The 17,416-nt window shown below is 35.4% G+C and overlaps 3 protein-coding genes across 4 annotated transcripts; 2 read left to right on the top strand and 1 right to left on the bottom strand.

Annotated features, from left to right (window-relative positions):
- The first annotated feature begins 9 nt into the window (after positions 1-9).
- Positions 10-843, top strand: LOC108226223 (nuclear transcription factor Y subunit B-3-like). Its single transcript, XM_064079351.1, has one exon. It carries the CDS (start codon positions 112-114, stop codon positions 694-696), a length of 585 nt encoding a protein of 194 aa, XP_063935421.1. The 5' UTR covers positions 10-111; the 3' UTR covers positions 697-843.
- Positions 844-1,255: 412 nt separating this feature from the next.
- On the bottom strand, positions 1,256-11,189 carry LOC108227951 (transcriptional adapter ADA2). Its single transcript, XM_017403359.2, has 13 exons — positions 10,951-11,189; positions 10,384-10,442; positions 9,885-10,063; positions 8,800-8,865; positions 8,452-8,577; positions 8,293-8,368; positions 7,672-7,732; positions 7,532-7,587; positions 7,305-7,415; positions 5,875-6,085; positions 4,884-5,094; positions 2,005-2,259; positions 1,256-1,695 (listed from the first exon to the last, which is right to left on the bottom strand). The coding sequence occupies exons 1-13, from the start codon at positions 11,001-11,003 to the stop codon at positions 1,504-1,506; spliced, it is 1,656 nt and encodes a 551-aa protein (XP_017258848.1). The 5' UTR covers positions 11,004-11,189; the 3' UTR covers positions 1,256-1,503.
- Positions 11,190-13,265: 2,076 nt separating this feature from the next.
- LOC108224357 (receptor like protein 22) lies at positions 13,266-16,820 on the top strand. 2 transcript variants are annotated; one of them, XM_017398938.2, is made up of 2 exons: positions 13,266-16,272; positions 16,531-16,820. In XM_017398938.2, exon 1 carries the CDS (start codon positions 13,312-13,314, stop codon positions 16,222-16,224), a length of 2,913 nt encoding a protein of 970 aa, XP_017254427.1. In that variant the 5' UTR covers positions 13,266-13,311; the 3' UTR covers positions 16,225-16,272; positions 16,531-16,820. The 2 variants fall into 2 exon arrangements, with proteins under 2 accessions (XP_017254427.1, XP_017254426.1); XM_017398937.2 differs by having other exon boundaries at positions 16,521-16,820.
- The last annotated feature ends 596 nt before the right edge of the window (positions 16,821-17,416 follow it).

The following is a 17,416-nucleotide window of genomic DNA, read 5'->3' as shown; positions in this document are numbered from 1 at the left end:
AATCCTCCCCTCCCAAACCCCAAACTCACACACAATCCATCCCCATCTCCTCCCCTCAAAACGCAGACGCATATTACACAATACATATAATACGATTCTTCCCGCCAAATTATGGCAGACTCGGACAACGAATCGGGCGGCCACAACGGCGGCGAGTTGTCGGCGCGTGAGCAGGACAGGTTCCTCCCGATCGCCAACGTCAGCAGGATCATGAAGAAGGCGTTGCCGGCGAACGCGAAGATATCGAAGGACGCGAAGGAGACGGTGCAGGAGTGTGTGTCGGAGTTCATCAGCTTCGTGACCGGAGAGGCGTCGGACAAGTGTCAGAGAGAGAAGAGGAAGACGATCAACGGCGACGATTTGCTGTGGGCGATGACGACGCTAGGGTTCGAGGAGTACGTGGAGCCTCTCAAAGTTTATCTCGCCAAGTATAGAGAGATGGAGGGAGAGAGAACCGGTGGGGGAGGGAGAGATGAGGGTGGGGGTGGGGGTGGTGGGGTCCAGAGCTGGGCCCACCAGGGCGGCGGCGGCGGTGGTGGTGCGGGGCAGTATCAGCAGTATAATGGTGGTGGGGGGAATAGTAATCAGGGACAGGTGTATGGTTCAGGAGGGTATCATCAGATGGGGATGGGAGTGGGCGGCGGTGGTGGTGGAGGGATTGGCGGTGGTGGTGGGTCCGGCGGGAGACAAAGGTAGGGCCCGCTCTCAAAGTGACGAGTGTTCAAGTAGTGGTGTATGAGTAGTGTTACAAAGTGTGTGTTGTACTTGTACTAGGCATTTTCTTTTATTCTTTTTCTCCCACCTCTTGCTTTTGTATTTATAAATACTCGTATTTTAATTCAATTCTGCTAACCCTATTTACCTCCACAGTAAATTATCTAATTAAACTCATCAACTCTACACTCTGGTCCTTTTCTTTCTACTAACTATTCATAATATTATTTTTTCAAAGTAAGCTAATTATACTAGTTTTATTAATTTTTCTCTCTTTCTCTTTGAAATGATACCCAAAGTCAAAGAAGGTAGCATTATTCTATTTACTATCATTTTATTTTATTACCAAGAAATAATATTCATTTATATTTTATTCTAAATATAGGAAAAAGTATATCATCCTTTTCTTTAATACTAGACTGTATTATGAGAAGACAATAATATAATGAGAACAAATTTTCTCTAATTAACCTTTTAACAGCATTGTTAATATCATTATGTTATTTGAAAAGGTAGAGGTAAAAAAAAGAATGATACCAAATTACAAAAACGTCTCTTTACTATTTCATCATTAATGATTGACACTGTCAAGTGTAATGTATAACATACAACAAATCCTATCATCTGAATTTTAACTATCATACACTAGGTGTAACTTATTTTAATTGCTGCAAAGTAAAATAAATGTTGTATTTGGTAACTTCGATTAGGCAATAAAACTGCAGGCATGGTGGTACATGCAAGCTTCATGAAAAATCACAATAACATTGAAGTTGGGATTAGATGTTATCATGGTTGCACAATCCCCTTTCTCATAAGCATATCATACACTTTGTCCACCTTGCCCGGATCAACATCGAATAGTACATGTGCATCTGATTTTTGCGAAAGCCTGCCTTTCATTACCTCTATTGACAAGGTCTCCAGCATCTTTAGATAGTGTGCTGGGAGGATCCTGATCTCACTGCACAACCGTCTCTCCTACAATAGATAGCAGTATATCACATATGGTTAGATTGCAGTATTAAAAGAAACAGCCTGCTGCAGTATCAGTAGAAACAGCCCACACTCACATGCCAGTTTGAATTGAGATTTTGCAGCTATGAAGCAACAATAAGGTCAAGTTTATACTTCAATTTAAATGGAAGGTAAAAACTTTTATTCAGCTATATGAAGCCTAATAAAAGATCGAAGTAAATCAAGAAAGCTCTTTGATCATAAATAGACAATCAGCAAAATTCACACAAGGAGACACCTTCTAGGATTGAAAATTGTATAGCATTAACTTACCGATTCAGAGAGTAAATCAGCTCCTGGAAATCCATTGACATTCCAGTCTTCAAAAACTGACCCAGGAGGACCTCCCCTTGGACTGTTGTCAAGTTCTCCTTTAAGATGATTTGCCCTCTGCAAGAATTTACCACTTGGCCCAGTTTGAGAGTTTTCCTTCGCCTTGCGTGCATGTTCCTCAGCTTCTCTCTTGCGCTTCTGCTCAATAAACCTCTCAGCCTCAACGGATGTGCGGCAGCCAGCAGCCCTAGCTTCCTGCAACAAGTTTTTTAAAAAAATATTAATTACAGGGGCAGGAACGTGGGTAGGCAATATGAGTTTAAGTATCAGAAGTTTGTGTTTTATACAAACTGTTCAATGTTACAGAAAGTTTTCAACTTTCAACCATATTAGCATATGATATGGCTTAAACCACACTTCCTTGATCATATCCAATCAATTGATCGTGATATATATCAAATGATCACAAGAGCAAAACATAAATCATTAGCAAACTGTACTTCTGAACAAGAGACTACAGTCAAATGGCGCAAGTATTCATGATTGCTATCGACTATATTTATTGCTTACATATCGATCCCATAAAAAAAGAGTTGTACATACTTTGAGTCATTTATTAAGGCATCTTGATTCATTATATTTTGGACATTATGCCGGATTAAATTTACAACTACAGAAAATTGGCTCCAACACTATGTTTCATATGGGCACTTCAAATGTTTTCTTTATAAACATTAAATAATAATGCTTTCATATGTATATACGAATATAATATGTACAATAGACAAAAGTTCAGTGTATACCGCTTCCATTGTAGACCTGTTAGACCACCCATTGCAGGACATAGTGGAAAAAAGGAAGTATTTCTCGCTTGTATAGTATTACAGAAATTGCATAACAAAGTGATTCCGACTTGTATAGTATTTCTAAGTTCTGCAATTTCCCGTAATGTCATACGAAGTATCTATGCACCAAGTCCTGCAATGGCAAGCGGGTCTCCAATTTAAGTGTTGAGGTCCAAACTGAACTTCACCCCAACACAACCATTTAACTTTTTATCTATATTAGTATATTATATAATCTTTAATATATATCACGACTTGTCGACTGTTTTCAACTAGTCAGGCGTCTTTTCGACTAGTCGATTCCAAGGTATCCGGGCGCCGAGGCTCGACTTGGCGCCGTAATAACCTTGGTTTTTACTTTCCCCCAAATCCAAAATAAACCTCTTTAATAACTATTTGTATGAGCATACACAACTCCTACTTCCTTCCAGATATATTGTATTCACATTGTACCAAGTAATCATATGAAGCATATATTGCTTGTACTGCTTTTTTTTCCCCCCTGACATTTGGGATACCGCTAATGTCATCAGGTTTAGAATCATTCTCATCATTTCTATTGTTCGGTACTGACTGAATAATTTCTTCGTCTATAGCTGGTCATATAATTTCAACAATCTCATTAGAATAGTTGGAGAGATGTACACAGGGAGCAATAAATCTTTTTAAATTTGCCGAGTGTAAGTAACAAGTTTATTATTGTTGAAGACTGAAGCACAAACAGATTTCGATTTAACCAAAATAATTCTAACAATTTCATATAAAATACATCCAAAATAATAAATATTCATTTACCCATAAACGAATATACTTTAAGATTCCAGGGTTTACTCTATAAAAGGTTTAACTGCGGGTGGACTTGGTCCCTACACGAGGGATAAACGACTTATTTTTGTTTGAAATCTCTCAAGAGCAGTCCTAAAAAACCCAAATCCCTCATTATGTTTTTTTATACACTATAACATGATATTATTATTCTTAAAGTGTCTATGCGAACACCAGAAACTAAGTTTTATCTCAGAGCCAAATCCATGACAAAGATCTAGATTGATTTTAAAAGGCTCCTGATAGGTTAAAGGGGGTGCAATAATTTTTTAGGTCATGACTCATTTAACAAATATAACCAAAATTACTGCCAGCCTAGTACACCCTCCGTCCCAAATTATATTTCCCTTTCAGTATCTTAAAAGTCAAATTGACCAATATTTGACTAAATATTAAAAAAATTATTAATTACTTTAGAAAATAAAAAGTTACATTTTAAAATAGACTAGATGTACTTTCCAATGGCACAATTTTCTTTATTTTTTCCAATTATATGATACATATAAATTTCATTCAAAGTATAGTCAATTTGACTAGTCAAAAGTCAATAGGGAAATGTAGTATGGGACGGAGGGAGTATAAAAGAGCAACCTGCCGAACTATGTGTAATATATTCAGAAGTGTATTTCCAAGAAGAACTTGCTTCAAGAAAAGACATGAGACTATATGAACAAGTTAAGAAATAAGTACAAATCTCAGATGAAAGTTCTTTCATATAAGAAAATGGCTTCAATGGGAATCATAACTTTAATACATTCCGTAGCCACAGCCACAAAGTAATATGTTAAAAAAGCCCATTGGGAATTCAAACACCCTAAATCAATATAACAACAATCAAAGTTTTCATCGAATGTTTGGATAATATGATTTCATTTCAAATGATAAATTTGGTTTAAATGACATGCTTATTTTCAATAAAGTTTGGATTTGAATTTAATTCAGTACCATGAGATTCACATGTAAGCCCAAGTTCGAGAAATTGTATTGAAAACACAATTCATGTCATTTAGAAAGCAAGTATTGAAATGAATTTCACATCACCAAACACAGTTAAAATGGTGTCGAGTATTTTCTTAGCCCACAATCTGTAAGATAATATTTTTCCAAAACTAGTCAACAATTTTCATTTAGATAAGGGATGGAATATATACCGCTGGATATGTTAAGAAATTAAGCTTATTGAACCCAAGTCTCGGAAATGAATCAAACCTTAAGATCCTGTATTCTTCTCCGAATCCTGTGCTCTTCAATCATAACTTTTAGAAATTCTGCATGTTCTTCTTTCATATGAAATCGCATGAAGACTCTAAATTGCTGACAAATTTCCTTCTCTTCAGGAGTGAGATCCTTCTCAAAAGGATCAGGGTAAAGTAAATTCCTGTCAAGTATAAAATCTTTCCGACGTTTCCTCTCATCGAGCCTGCCAGAAGACAAATGAATTATATATGGAAGGAAGGGAGAAAAGGAAAAACTTGCGTCTTCAGAGTTGAAACAAAAACATTGCTTAAGAATATATCAAAGAAATTGAAAAGATACTTAATATATATATACACACACACCTAAAACCAAAACCGAAAACAGGGTATCTTAAAAAAGTCACTTTTGTCTTGAATGAAATAAGTGGCATATAAGTGATAAGTATATTATTACTTCAAATCTATTCAAAATGTTTGGCAATCTATATCTTATAAGTCATTTATATATATTTCTTCATCAAATTACCAAAAAAAAAAAAACTTTTTAAGTCAGATAAAATGTTGCAAATACATAAAAACACAAATTTTGAAAACAAAAACCAAAAACAAGCACACAAGTCAAAATGTGGATAAGTTGGGCTGGGAAAAATAAGTTCGAGTAAGCTCACTTTGTCTTATCAGGAAATAAGTTAGAGATAAACCCATTCCACAAAATTTTCCAAAGATGATAATATTGTAAGTTGAAATGGGCTTAAAGCCCATGTAAGCTGACTTTAACCCCAAACACCCGCTTCACCTATATTACCCAACTACTTAGTACTCCAGGTGCTGTAATAGTGTATCTCACTAGAGGGTCAACATAGAGCACAATTATAAGAAGCGCCAATAAATGTTTGCATACACCTTGGCCAACTCTGAGGACATTTATTAGAGGAACACCTACCATCCTTTGCAGAAGTATGGAGGTAAAAAGTATATTCAAGAAAAATATGAATGCTATGTACCTTTTTGAGTATATGCGCAATATCCGTAATTTAATTTCACGTTCAGCATCACTGTCGGTATCCTTGAATTCCATGTCCGCGAGCAGCTGTTCAGCATCATTATCATATTCAATCTCAAACTCCTGCCTTTTAGAATTATAGCCACTTAACTCTGTCAAAGAAGGTCCCTCATCTCCTGAGATCCTAGGTTTTTTCTCTCCAACACTCCTGTCTGCATAAGAATATAACATTACACACAATCTAATCAAGCAATTACAATGCTACAATAAATTCAATCTCCACAGAATCAGAAATAGTACTAAAATTTAGCATGTAGGGAAAATAATCCAAAGGTTACATAAAACCTAAAATTAAACAACTATATCTTTCCAAGATCCATCCATTGTTCTACATATGCAAGTTTCTCAAGGCCTCGTGTTGGGTTTTGGAGAAAATCCCCCAGATGAAGATTGGCTGCCTAATACTCAGCCTATATTCCTGTCAAAAGGTTCAAATTAAGAATGTGTGAAGCTTGATCCGTCCATCAGGCGCATATATCATATGGTGGACAAAGAAACTCTCCGAAACTGTTCACTAAATATAATTGGTTGTTGCTTCAGTCTGCTGTTGGCAACTATGTCATAAACATTATGCTGTGTTCAACTGGCTACAGTTCTAAGATATCTGCGTCCACCAACTTTAAAAAAGAAATGTTGATGATATAAGATCTATTTAGTTGCAATGTGGCATTGCCCAACACCCTAAGGCTTTATGAGAATTATATTGTCTTACAAGGTACTAGATCTTGTAATCCACATATTTTCAAATCAATGGGGACAACTTGTTTCCTCGAACTAATTTTGCTCCATAGTAAATGTGTTAAGATGAAACACTTTTATCCTTAAATGCATTCAATTGTGGGAAAGTGAGGCTGATACAAGATCCGTTTAGGGATTTTCCCAACTACTTAACCCTCAAGGTTCTGACAGAGCTGGTCATCTAACAAAATTTGTTTCATTAGAAGTCATCTTCCTTTAGTTAGCGAGTTTTATCTTATCCTGTTTCAGCAACGGTCCAGATCTTCAAGACTTATTTATTTCCGGTCTCTTCAAAGAGTTATTCTCATTTTTATCAATGTTCATACCATCACACACTATAATACTTTTTATTGATTACCGTTTTGGCATACATATCATAAAAAGAGGGAAGAGACGTAAATCAAAGGAAGTTAGATACGTGTAAGTGGAGACGAAATGAACATTTATTTAGAAATCTGAAGAACTAAAGCTTACTTTAGTATTTTAAAACAAAATAGGAACAGATATTGTGTAGATGTCAGCAAAGTAACCTATTCGACTCAGTCTCATTCATTCCAATCACTCATAGACAACCCAAGGGTAAATTTCTTACTTGCATTGAGATTGTATATGGGGTACATAACAAATAACTACCTTCTATTTTGGGGCCATCAGAATCAACTTTACTCTGTACAATGCTAGATGCCCTTTTAACCCCCCCTGCGGATGGTTTACCATTGCTGGACCCAGCACCAGTTCCAACCTCTGATTTTCAAGTGAACATATATTAGTTGATACAATTTAAAGTATGAATGTGTGTGTATATATGAGAAATAATTAAACTGAATAGGAGCACATGACAATGACATATTACAACACACCAGGAACTAAGCTAGATAACGGTCTCCCTAGAACGTCTCTGCTTTGATCTTCGATCCTGACCATGAAATATTAAAAGGAGTGATTGAACTGAATGAAAAGTTGCAATAGATCTGCTAATTTGATAAAATTCAAGCTATACTTCACTCTTGCAGGATATGAAGACTCCTCTTTCACTGTAAGTTCCATTGGCACTGGAAGTCCTGCAGCAATTAGAGTAAAAAAAATGTAACAGGTTTACCGGCATAATCATACATTACACAAAAAGCGAACACATATCCATTGGCCACACAGCAGATGGAGGAAACGTCATTTTCTTAAAGAAAACAAAAAATGTTAGCAATTATTAAGCCGATTACAATTCTTTTGCTTGGTCAGGAGAAAACTTCTGCTCACTGACAGAAACTTTATGAAAAACTATATTATAACCTATATAAATGTTTCAAACTGGTTCCCCGAAATATAAATTGATTTTATCAGTTTACAACGCAAGCATCTACAGTCAGTACTTATCGTAAAGAGCTGTTAAGCATTGCACTTTTACTGCAGTAACATTCACAATTTGCCAATTTGCAAAAACCTCTCGGTATAAATTGTAGACCTGTTGTCCAATCATTATAACACCAAAGTTGATGAGGTAATAAAATGATTTAGAAACTAGCAAAGATGATGCCATTGCACATAATGCTATTATTACCGAATAACAACCTATTGAAAGGGTCCCCTAGTGATGGCATTTCCAATGTCTAACCAGGAAACTAACCTTTTTTTACTTCCCCCTGCTCTCTGGCCATAGCAAGGAGTTCTTCTCTATTCTTGCCCATAACATGAGACATGTCCTAAGAGATATAGCATATTTTCAGATTTGTTTCATAAAAAATTTAAACTAACAGAGAACTGAATAAACAAGACATATCTATACCGGAAGAGGGAAGCACAACGAGTTCATATATATAGTATTGTAGTGGTCAATGCACTGAGATCTACTTTTCGTTCCAACATGCTCAGCGACTTCATTCCAGTTCCCCAGCCCATACATTTCAATACCCTACCAAAAAAAGGCAAAAGTTTACAAGCAATCTTTGCAGTGTACCATTTTCAAAAACTTTTTCTCTAATATATTCTTAAAAGTAATAAACACGAAAGGCTCTATATCCACCTAGGCACAAAAGGAGCAAGTTCCATGCACCAACTAGCATAATAAGCCAATAGATAACTCCACCATTATGACTTACAGAACTTCAACCAGAAGGTAATTATATAAATATACCTCTAGAAGTAAAATTTCCTCGTCTGCATTCCAGTCAGGGCATATGAGCGGAAACGACAAATTATCCTGTTGAATGACGGACAAGAAGCAGAGTAATAATGATAAACAGGAGAACGGAATATCTTGAAGAAAATTCTAGTCACAAGACAAGCCCACATATGCCTCACTAATGTTCTCAGGATATGAAAAGTAACAGCCATATATTTTCAATAAGCTTGACTTAAACACGAGGCTGGAATAATGAAGTTTAAATCATAACCAGTAACCAGTTGTGGTAATTAGAAGGGCTTCTATTAACTTTTCAATCTATATACTGGATTTTACTATAAAAGTTAACCGGAACAAGTAAAGACGCGCCAACACAGGTATATGCTCATTGACAATTTGAATCACAGAAGACAAGTCCTAAGAACTGTTAGGGATTAATTTATTGTTCTATAAAAAACTTAAGAAAAAAATTTGTTGTCCATTCAATGAATTAATTTATTGTTCGCTTAAAGGATAAGAAATAAATATACAAGGAGAAAGTTCTAAGCAGCTTGTGGGATGGGATAAAGGCGGAACAACCAATTGATGTTTAGAAAGATTCACTGGATTGTTGTCCAGTCAATCTTCCTAAACTTCAATTAATTGTTCTGCCTTTCACCCGGTCGTTTTTAATTAGTAACAACTGTGCAAGAATGGATCAGGATGGAAGGAATATGTATCAAAAATAAACATCAAAGAAAACAAAATTAAGATTGATTATTTTGCAATTTATTTCACACAATTAAAATAAATAAATATAACAAGCCGAATATACACATAAAATCATAATAAATTATGCCCAAACTTTGAGTCCATGTAAATGCAATATGTGCAACAATACCAACATTATAAGACATAAATACAGGTGCTTCTGATGATGATGCCTAATTCTAAGGGATAACCCATGCACTTTAACATAAGAAAAAGGTTTCCTTTATGTGCCTCTATAGTATGTACAACTTAAGTTAAAAATTTCATTGTAGGAGCATTAACAGTTACGGTCCCCTCAATAAATCAGGCAATAATTTAGAGTGAGAAAAAATTGTAACAACACTAACCATAACCCTATATGGATGATTGCTTTTATGAGGATAAACTTCGGCTCCGACTGAAAAACATTCCACACAAAGATCAAAATCGGAACACATTGCACACTTGATGCGAATTTTTCCTGAGATATCTTTGTTACAATAGTTGCAATGGTATAATGCTTTTTTCCCTTCAATTGTCCCTTGACCTATTACAATCCAAAAAACAGAGATAGTATATAAACTACAAGTGATAAAATTATAGATGGCACAAAGGAACAGCAGACAATTGTTATCAAGTAACCAACTCCTAAAATTATAAGCTGTTACTATAAAGCCTTAATTTAGTTCTGAATTCTTTGTTTTACAACTAAAGCTTATTAGCTTAATACGCAGTAAAAAAATCCTAATTGGACGGCCCACACCCCTATTCTAAACATATTTCCTAAAAAGGAACAAACAATACATATTCCCCCATATCTTTAAAATTTGTGTTAATTAACTTAAACACAATTCATTGACAGAATACCTGTTGCGGCAGACTCTAAATTCTCCACATTTGAAGCAGTTCGCTTTCTCTTTGATCGACTGAAAATAAAAGACGAAAATCTAATCAGGATTCAAAGAATATTAACAGCTCTGAGGAAAATTTTAATATAGTTTATCATGTTCAGCAATGCATAATTTTGTAAAGAATAAGTAAAGACACACAAGCTTTAACATTTAAAACACCAGTGTTTGTAGGCAAATCGAAATAAAATTTCCCCTAAACACAAAATATGCACCAACATAACATATTAAAAGTAGAAAAATATGAACTTGTATAACTTTGTCACGAAAAGCATATAGATACATGCCACTAGATACATAAAACGCTTTTTTATACAAAATTAACTCAAGAACACATAGGCAAAAAATAAGATACACTTCTTGAAGTTCAAGTTCATATGTATCAAACCAAACTTTTTAATTAAAATAAGTACAATATAAGCTCAATTTATACACACGTAGGAACATAAACATATAAAACAAGACATGTGCATCTATATAATTACTGTGTGTGTTCATATATAATGTAAAAATTGAAACTTTATACCTTTGGCTGGGATCATCGTCGGCCGGGTTGGGAATTGCACGAGAGCGACCCATTTGGACCCGAATTGAAGCTGAATTAGGGCTCAATTCGGGGCAAAAAGCGCCCGATTGTAATAACTGAAGCTAATTGCTTTACAAATTGAAACCCTAGAAATTGAATTTAATGGGTCGGGTCCGCAACAACACTGAGGTGATGAAACTATATACTCTATTGTCAGTTGAATACCGTTGTAACTTGTACTACCTTATTCTAAAATCGGATAAAAGATATATTTCATTTTCATCTTTATTGCCAGATTATAATAGTTACATACTATATATGCTTTTTATGAATAATTTTTTGCACACAAAAAGTATATATACTTATGGTGACTAGTTTTTTGTGTTGTAATTAAAGTTTAAATTAAATTTATAGTCAGTAATAAAATTTATTTATTTATAAAAATTGTTTATATATTTATATTAAATATTTATGATATTCAAATTCCCCGATCAAGGTTATTAGTAAAACGAGGTAATATTACAATTTTTCCCGGAGCTGACAATATGTATTATATTATAATAAAGAAAATAAGATTAGATTGATTTGTAAATAGCTAGATGCCTAGATTGATTAAAAATCCACCATATAATTAGACCACCTTTAAAATAATATTTTCCTAGTGTATTAGACTTTTTCTATTAACTAAACGTGATATAATCTGAAGAAAGGATTTTAGATTTCGCAAAATACATAAATAATGTCCAAATAACAGAGTTGGAAAAATCGACCATAAGTATAATTTATTAATAAGAGAAAGAGGATACGCCGCACATCGTAAAGTGATAGGTCGTTTCCATCTAATCAGACACTGGTATTAAGGATTATTTTCATCAAATTTGTGACACTCACAAATAACACGACACCCTATAATTTGTTGGCTCGAAAGTTATGTCCACGATTATATACTCTACTTAACTGACCTTCTTGTAATATTATTACTCTCTTCAAGTGTCATATTAATCAATATTCTGATGATTCAATTCCCAATGGAAAACCTCAATTACTTTAATTTATTTTGTTTATTTTTGTTTTTTTCAATAATCTCCCTTTTGGACAAGGATTTCTTCCCATTTAATTTGTATGGTTGTTTTTTTTTTTTTTTTTATCTAAATCATTAGAGCCTCCGATTTTTTTTTTCTTCAAATCAAATGGTGGTTTTTGGATTTGAGTGTGAACCGAGTATTTTTTAGGTTTCTCAGATCTAAGTTTATTCGACATTTTTGTTTGTAAGTTCAGTTTGTTTGCTCTTCTTGGTGAGAGGGTGTTTGCTTTACTACTTTAATGAGGGTGTTAATTTTGATTTAGTCATAAAAATTTGCATGAGATTTCATTCTTGGTCGATAATTTAAACAATCAAACAGATTATTCGGATTGTGACATGGTAGATACACGTAAACTTATCATCTTCAGTAATTTTGATTTAGTCATAAAAATTTGCATGAGATTTCATTCTTGGTCGATAATTTAAACAATCAAACAGATTATTCGGATTGTGACATGGTAGATACACGTAAACTTATCATCTTCAGTATATCGTTTGAGTGTCGCTTTTTATATTTCTCAATATAAGGTGGACTTACTATTAAAAGCAGTTTTTCAGTTATAATCTGTTTTTTGGAAAAACTGCTTTTATATCTATCAAACAATTTTTCACATATTTTTTAGTAAAAAATTGTTGTTGATGTTTGCGGTATCAATGCCCAATGGTAATATGATCTGGTATTCAAACCAGGAATATAGATCTATCAAACAATTTTTCACATATTTTTTTAGTAAAAAACTGTTGTTGATGTTTGCAATATCAATGCCTAATGGTACCATGATCTAGTCTTCAAAAGAGGAAGTACAATCCTTTTTATAAAGAGGAGGTAAGTTGAAGAGTCAATAAATTCAAATCGCGACAAGTCTCATGATCTGTCCTCTAGCCGAGATATTTTTTACCAAGAAAAGTATTCAGTATAACAAGTCTCTTAATATAGTCCTCTAACTTGGAAGCGCGTAAATTTCAAGAAATCCATTAGCGAAGAAAAGTATTCGACCTGTATAATCGATGGGCCACTAAATTCGAATTGCGACGAGTCCTCTGATCTAGTCCTATGCTTGGAAGAAGTTAATTAGGCAAGACTTGGAATGATTCCTGTAAACAAGTCTCTCCTTTTTGGACTCTTTTGTGTGTGGATATGATCGACATTCCGATTTTGTGATCCACAGGTCGCGCAGTGTGGTTGAGTCTCTCATATTCAAACATTGTTATATATAGAGCTATTCACTGACTCTAAGCAGTATCCCAAAAGTTGAAGAGTTTTACATATATATGCTATGGCGTCATACAGCTTTATAAACTTCATATTCTTGTTTCTTTTATACTCTCTTCATGTTATTGCTACCGTGCATACCATAATGCCCCCTGCTGTTATGTTGTGCCACGATCATGAGAGGTCTGCTTTGTTACACTTTAAGCAAAGCCTTTCACTTAATGAGTCTGCATCTGGTGATTCCTCTGCTTACTCAAAGACTGAATCTTGGAAGGCTAGGGGAGAAAATGGTACTGATTGCTGCTCGTGGCATGGGGTCGAATGCGATGAAAAAACTGGTTATATCATTGGTCTTCACCTCAACAGCGCCTTCCTCTATGGCATTCTTGGCTCCAATAGCACTATCTTTACCCTTGTTCACCTTCAGACCCTAAACTTGGCTGACAATGACTTCCAGAGCTCCACAATCCCACATGAAATTTCTCATCTTTCAAGTTTATCTCGCCTTGACCTCTCATTCTCTGGTTTTTCTGGCCCAATCCCAACCAAGCTGTCAAAATTGTTCAAATTGGCTTACCTTGATCTGAGTGGAAACTACTTATCTGGTATCTTTCCGGTTGATATTTTCCATTTACCCCACATGCTTGTTCTTGATGTGGGAGACAACGAAAATCTAACCGGTGTTTTGCCAGAGTTTAACCGAACAAGCTCCTTCAAGGAATTGAGACTTAGCTTCACAAAATTCTCAGGTAAGCTTCCTATCTCAATAGGAAATCTGCAGTCACTTACTGGATTAAGACTGAAAGCATGCAACTTCTCAGGACCAATTCCCACCTCTATTACTAACTTGACCCAACTCACTCTTCTTTCACTTTCCTATAACAAATTCTCAGGTCACCTGCCAATCTCAGTCGGAAATTTGCAGTCACTTGCTATATTGAATCTCAACGACTGCTACTTCTCAGGATTATTTCCTACCTCTATTGCTAACTTGACCCAACTCACTTATCTATCACTTTCCTCTAACAACTTCAGTAAATCTAGAAAAATTTCCTGGCTCGACAACTTAACCAAACTTACTTACTTGGACCTTAACTCTTCCAATATTCATGGTGACATCCCATCATCTCTTGCAAACCTTACCCAACTTGCTTATCTTTATCTTGATTCCAATTACTTTACGGGCGAAATACCAGTGTGCCTGACGAACATGACCCACTTAATTGAGTTAAGTTTGTCCAATAATGAACTAACAGGCCCAATTTTGAGCTCATTCTCTCAACTCGAAAACCTTGAAGTTCTTGATCTTAGTGGCAATAATCTAATTGGAACAGTAGAGGCTGACATTTTTTTCACTCATAAAAAGCTTGAGTTTCTCAGTCTATCTGACAACAATATAACCTTCATTACCCACCATCACATTAACTTCACCATTCCAACTCTTAGAGGATTACAACTGAATGGCTGTAACTTGAGAGAGATCCCCTATTTTTTGAAGTTAAAAAATAATTTGGAGTTTTTGTTCCTGCATGAAAACAATATTCATGGGAAAATTCCATACTGGATATGGAATGTCAGTGATAACCTAGAGGCAGTTGACCTTTCTTCTAACTTCCTTACATCCATTGAACATAATCTGACTGTTTTCTCAAATAAGAGTCTAGAAGTCATTGACATAGGAAATAATATGTTGCAAGGGAATCTCCCAGTTCCACCACCAAATACCATTCGGTACATTGTGTCTAACAACAGTTTGACCGGAGATATTCCACCCTTGATCTGTAGTGGCATGTCCCTCAAAGTACTCGACTTGTCGTATAACAACATGAGTGGGCCTATTCCTCCATGTTTGAGTAATTCTTTGGCATCTCTTAGTCTCCAAAGCAACAAATTTTCTGGAACTATTCCTCAATTGTATTCAGAAGATTGCGATTTGGAGGAAATTGACTTGAGTCAAAACCAGCTTAAAGGAGAAGTACCAAGATCTTTGATAAGTTGTAAAATGCTTCAGATTTTAGATCTATCAGATAATCAGATTGAACAAACTTTCCCCGTCTGGTTGGGGACTCTTCCTCAATTGCAAGTCCTTTTTCTGCATTCCAACAAATTTCATGGTGCACTGGGAAGTCCTAGAAGTCCTTTAGAGTTCCCAATGTTACGGATTATTGATGTCTCTCACAACTCTTTGACGGGTGTTTTGCCTGTGGAGTATATCAAGATATGGAATGCGATGAAAATGAATAGTCCAGATACGGAACTATATATAACGACTAATATAAAGTTTAAAACACGGTCTTCCATCTGGGGTAACCCAGACCTGCAGAGCTCCATAACTCTTGTGAATAAGGGTGTAGAAACGGAGTACAAGCAGATTTTAAATATTCTCACTGCTATCGATCTCTCAAGTAACAATTTCACAGGTGAGATTCCAGAATCTCTTGGAACTCTGAAGGAGCTTGAGTTGCTCAACCTGTCAAACAATGAGCTCACTGGTCCCATTCCCCGATCCTTGGCAAACCTTACGAAGCTTGAATCGTTGGACCTTTCGCAAAACAAGCTCACAGGGGTCATCCCTCAGCAATTAGCATCGCAGCTCACTTCCCTTGAATTCTTCAACGTGTCCTACAACCTCCTCAGTGGTCACATACCACAAGGCTCGCAATTTGGGACATTTGACAACAATTCTTATGTAGGAAATTCAGGACTCTTTGGATTTCCTATATCTAAGAATTGTGGAACTGTGCACTCACCACCAGCCGATGGCGACGAGGGTGATTCTGATGATACATATGAGTTTCCGAGTGGTTTTGATTGGATGTTCATATTAGCAGGAGTCGGAAGTGGACTGGTGGTGGGATATGTAATGGGAAACATTCTAACGGATGGATACCCATGGCTGATAAGTTCGATTGCCCAGAGCTTTGCATGCAGAGAAAAGAAGCAGCGGAGGGCGAAGAGATCGATCATTCGGAGATAGTGATGAGGATCAGAATGTTGCAGGTTAACAGTTGTTTGCCCCAAAAATGTGAGTTTCCAGTCTCTTGTTAGTTGTAATAATAGTGCATATTATTGTTTGAGTTGTCTGCTGTGTGCACATGGTCACATGCTAAGCACTAAATTCTATACATTTAGCTTATTTTGATTGGTTTAGTTTTTGTATATGCAGGGGTATGAGTCAATCAAAATAAGTTATACGTATAAAATATAGTGCTTAGCATGTCCACATAGAAGACACTAGGAAAATCGTTATTGTTTATATCATAGTTTATATAGTTTTATGCAGGTATCTTGTTGGAAGTATGTGTTAGTACTGCACCTAAAGTTTATTTCTGCACTGTGTCTACTGCTTTTACAATTTAAAGTTCAGCAGTAATGCAAACACCGTGAAAAGTTTTAGCTGCCGTTTCAGATGTCTGAGCTTGTAGTTGTATGTAAAGTGTAAAGTATATGATATTCTCCGGCACCCTCACTTATAACCAGGCCCGGCCCTGAAAAATTGGATGTCTCGAGCGAATTTAAAATTTGTTGCACTATATATCAAAATCAAATGCATACACAGTTCATTTTTCGGAACTCTTACTCTTCTTCTAGCAATTTCAGTAGCAAATTTATTCATGAATCTTCTATAGTATATATCTGGAACTAGATTCCTATCCGATGTCCTCTAAATTTTATCTTCTATCGTGCATCTTCATATATTTTCAATCACTTTTATTCTTTGTAAGAAAAAAATTGTGCCCCCAGAACATTCAATTTTTTTGGTACCACATTCATTAGTATATGCAGCTTGGTACCAGAGTCGGCTCTGCTTGTAATAAAATATAAAATGAAGCCAAGTATGGTATGAACCATATATTCAGGCTCTTGTGTCTTGAGGGTTTCCTTCAATATATTAGCTTTCCTCGAATTAATAATTTCAGTCTAGATACGTAATAGGAATTAAACAAGGGCAAACCAGAGTCTTTTTTCGTTGGTATACATTTGCACATTAATAATGTTCTATTTACAATAGGAAAAACCTTAAAACAAGAGTAAACTTCAAAGTTGTGACCAAAGTTTACGTGGATTTTCAAAAAGTTGGTCAGAGTTTCAAATTTCTAGAAACGTGGCCAAATTTTGACTCCCTTTTTAAAAATGTGGCTGCCGTTAAATGTAACTAACGGAAGCCT

The sequence above is a fragment of the Daucus carota genome, chromosome 6 (genome assembly GCF_001625215.2).
Source record: "Daucus carota subsp. sativus chromosome 6, DH1 v3.0, whole genome shotgun sequence".
NCBI classification, from domain to species: Eukaryota; Viridiplantae; Streptophyta; class Magnoliopsida; order Apiales; family Apiaceae; genus Daucus; species Daucus carota.
The sequence above is the reverse complement of the archived record's forward strand: the minus strand, read 5'-3'. Positions and strand labels throughout refer to the sequence as shown.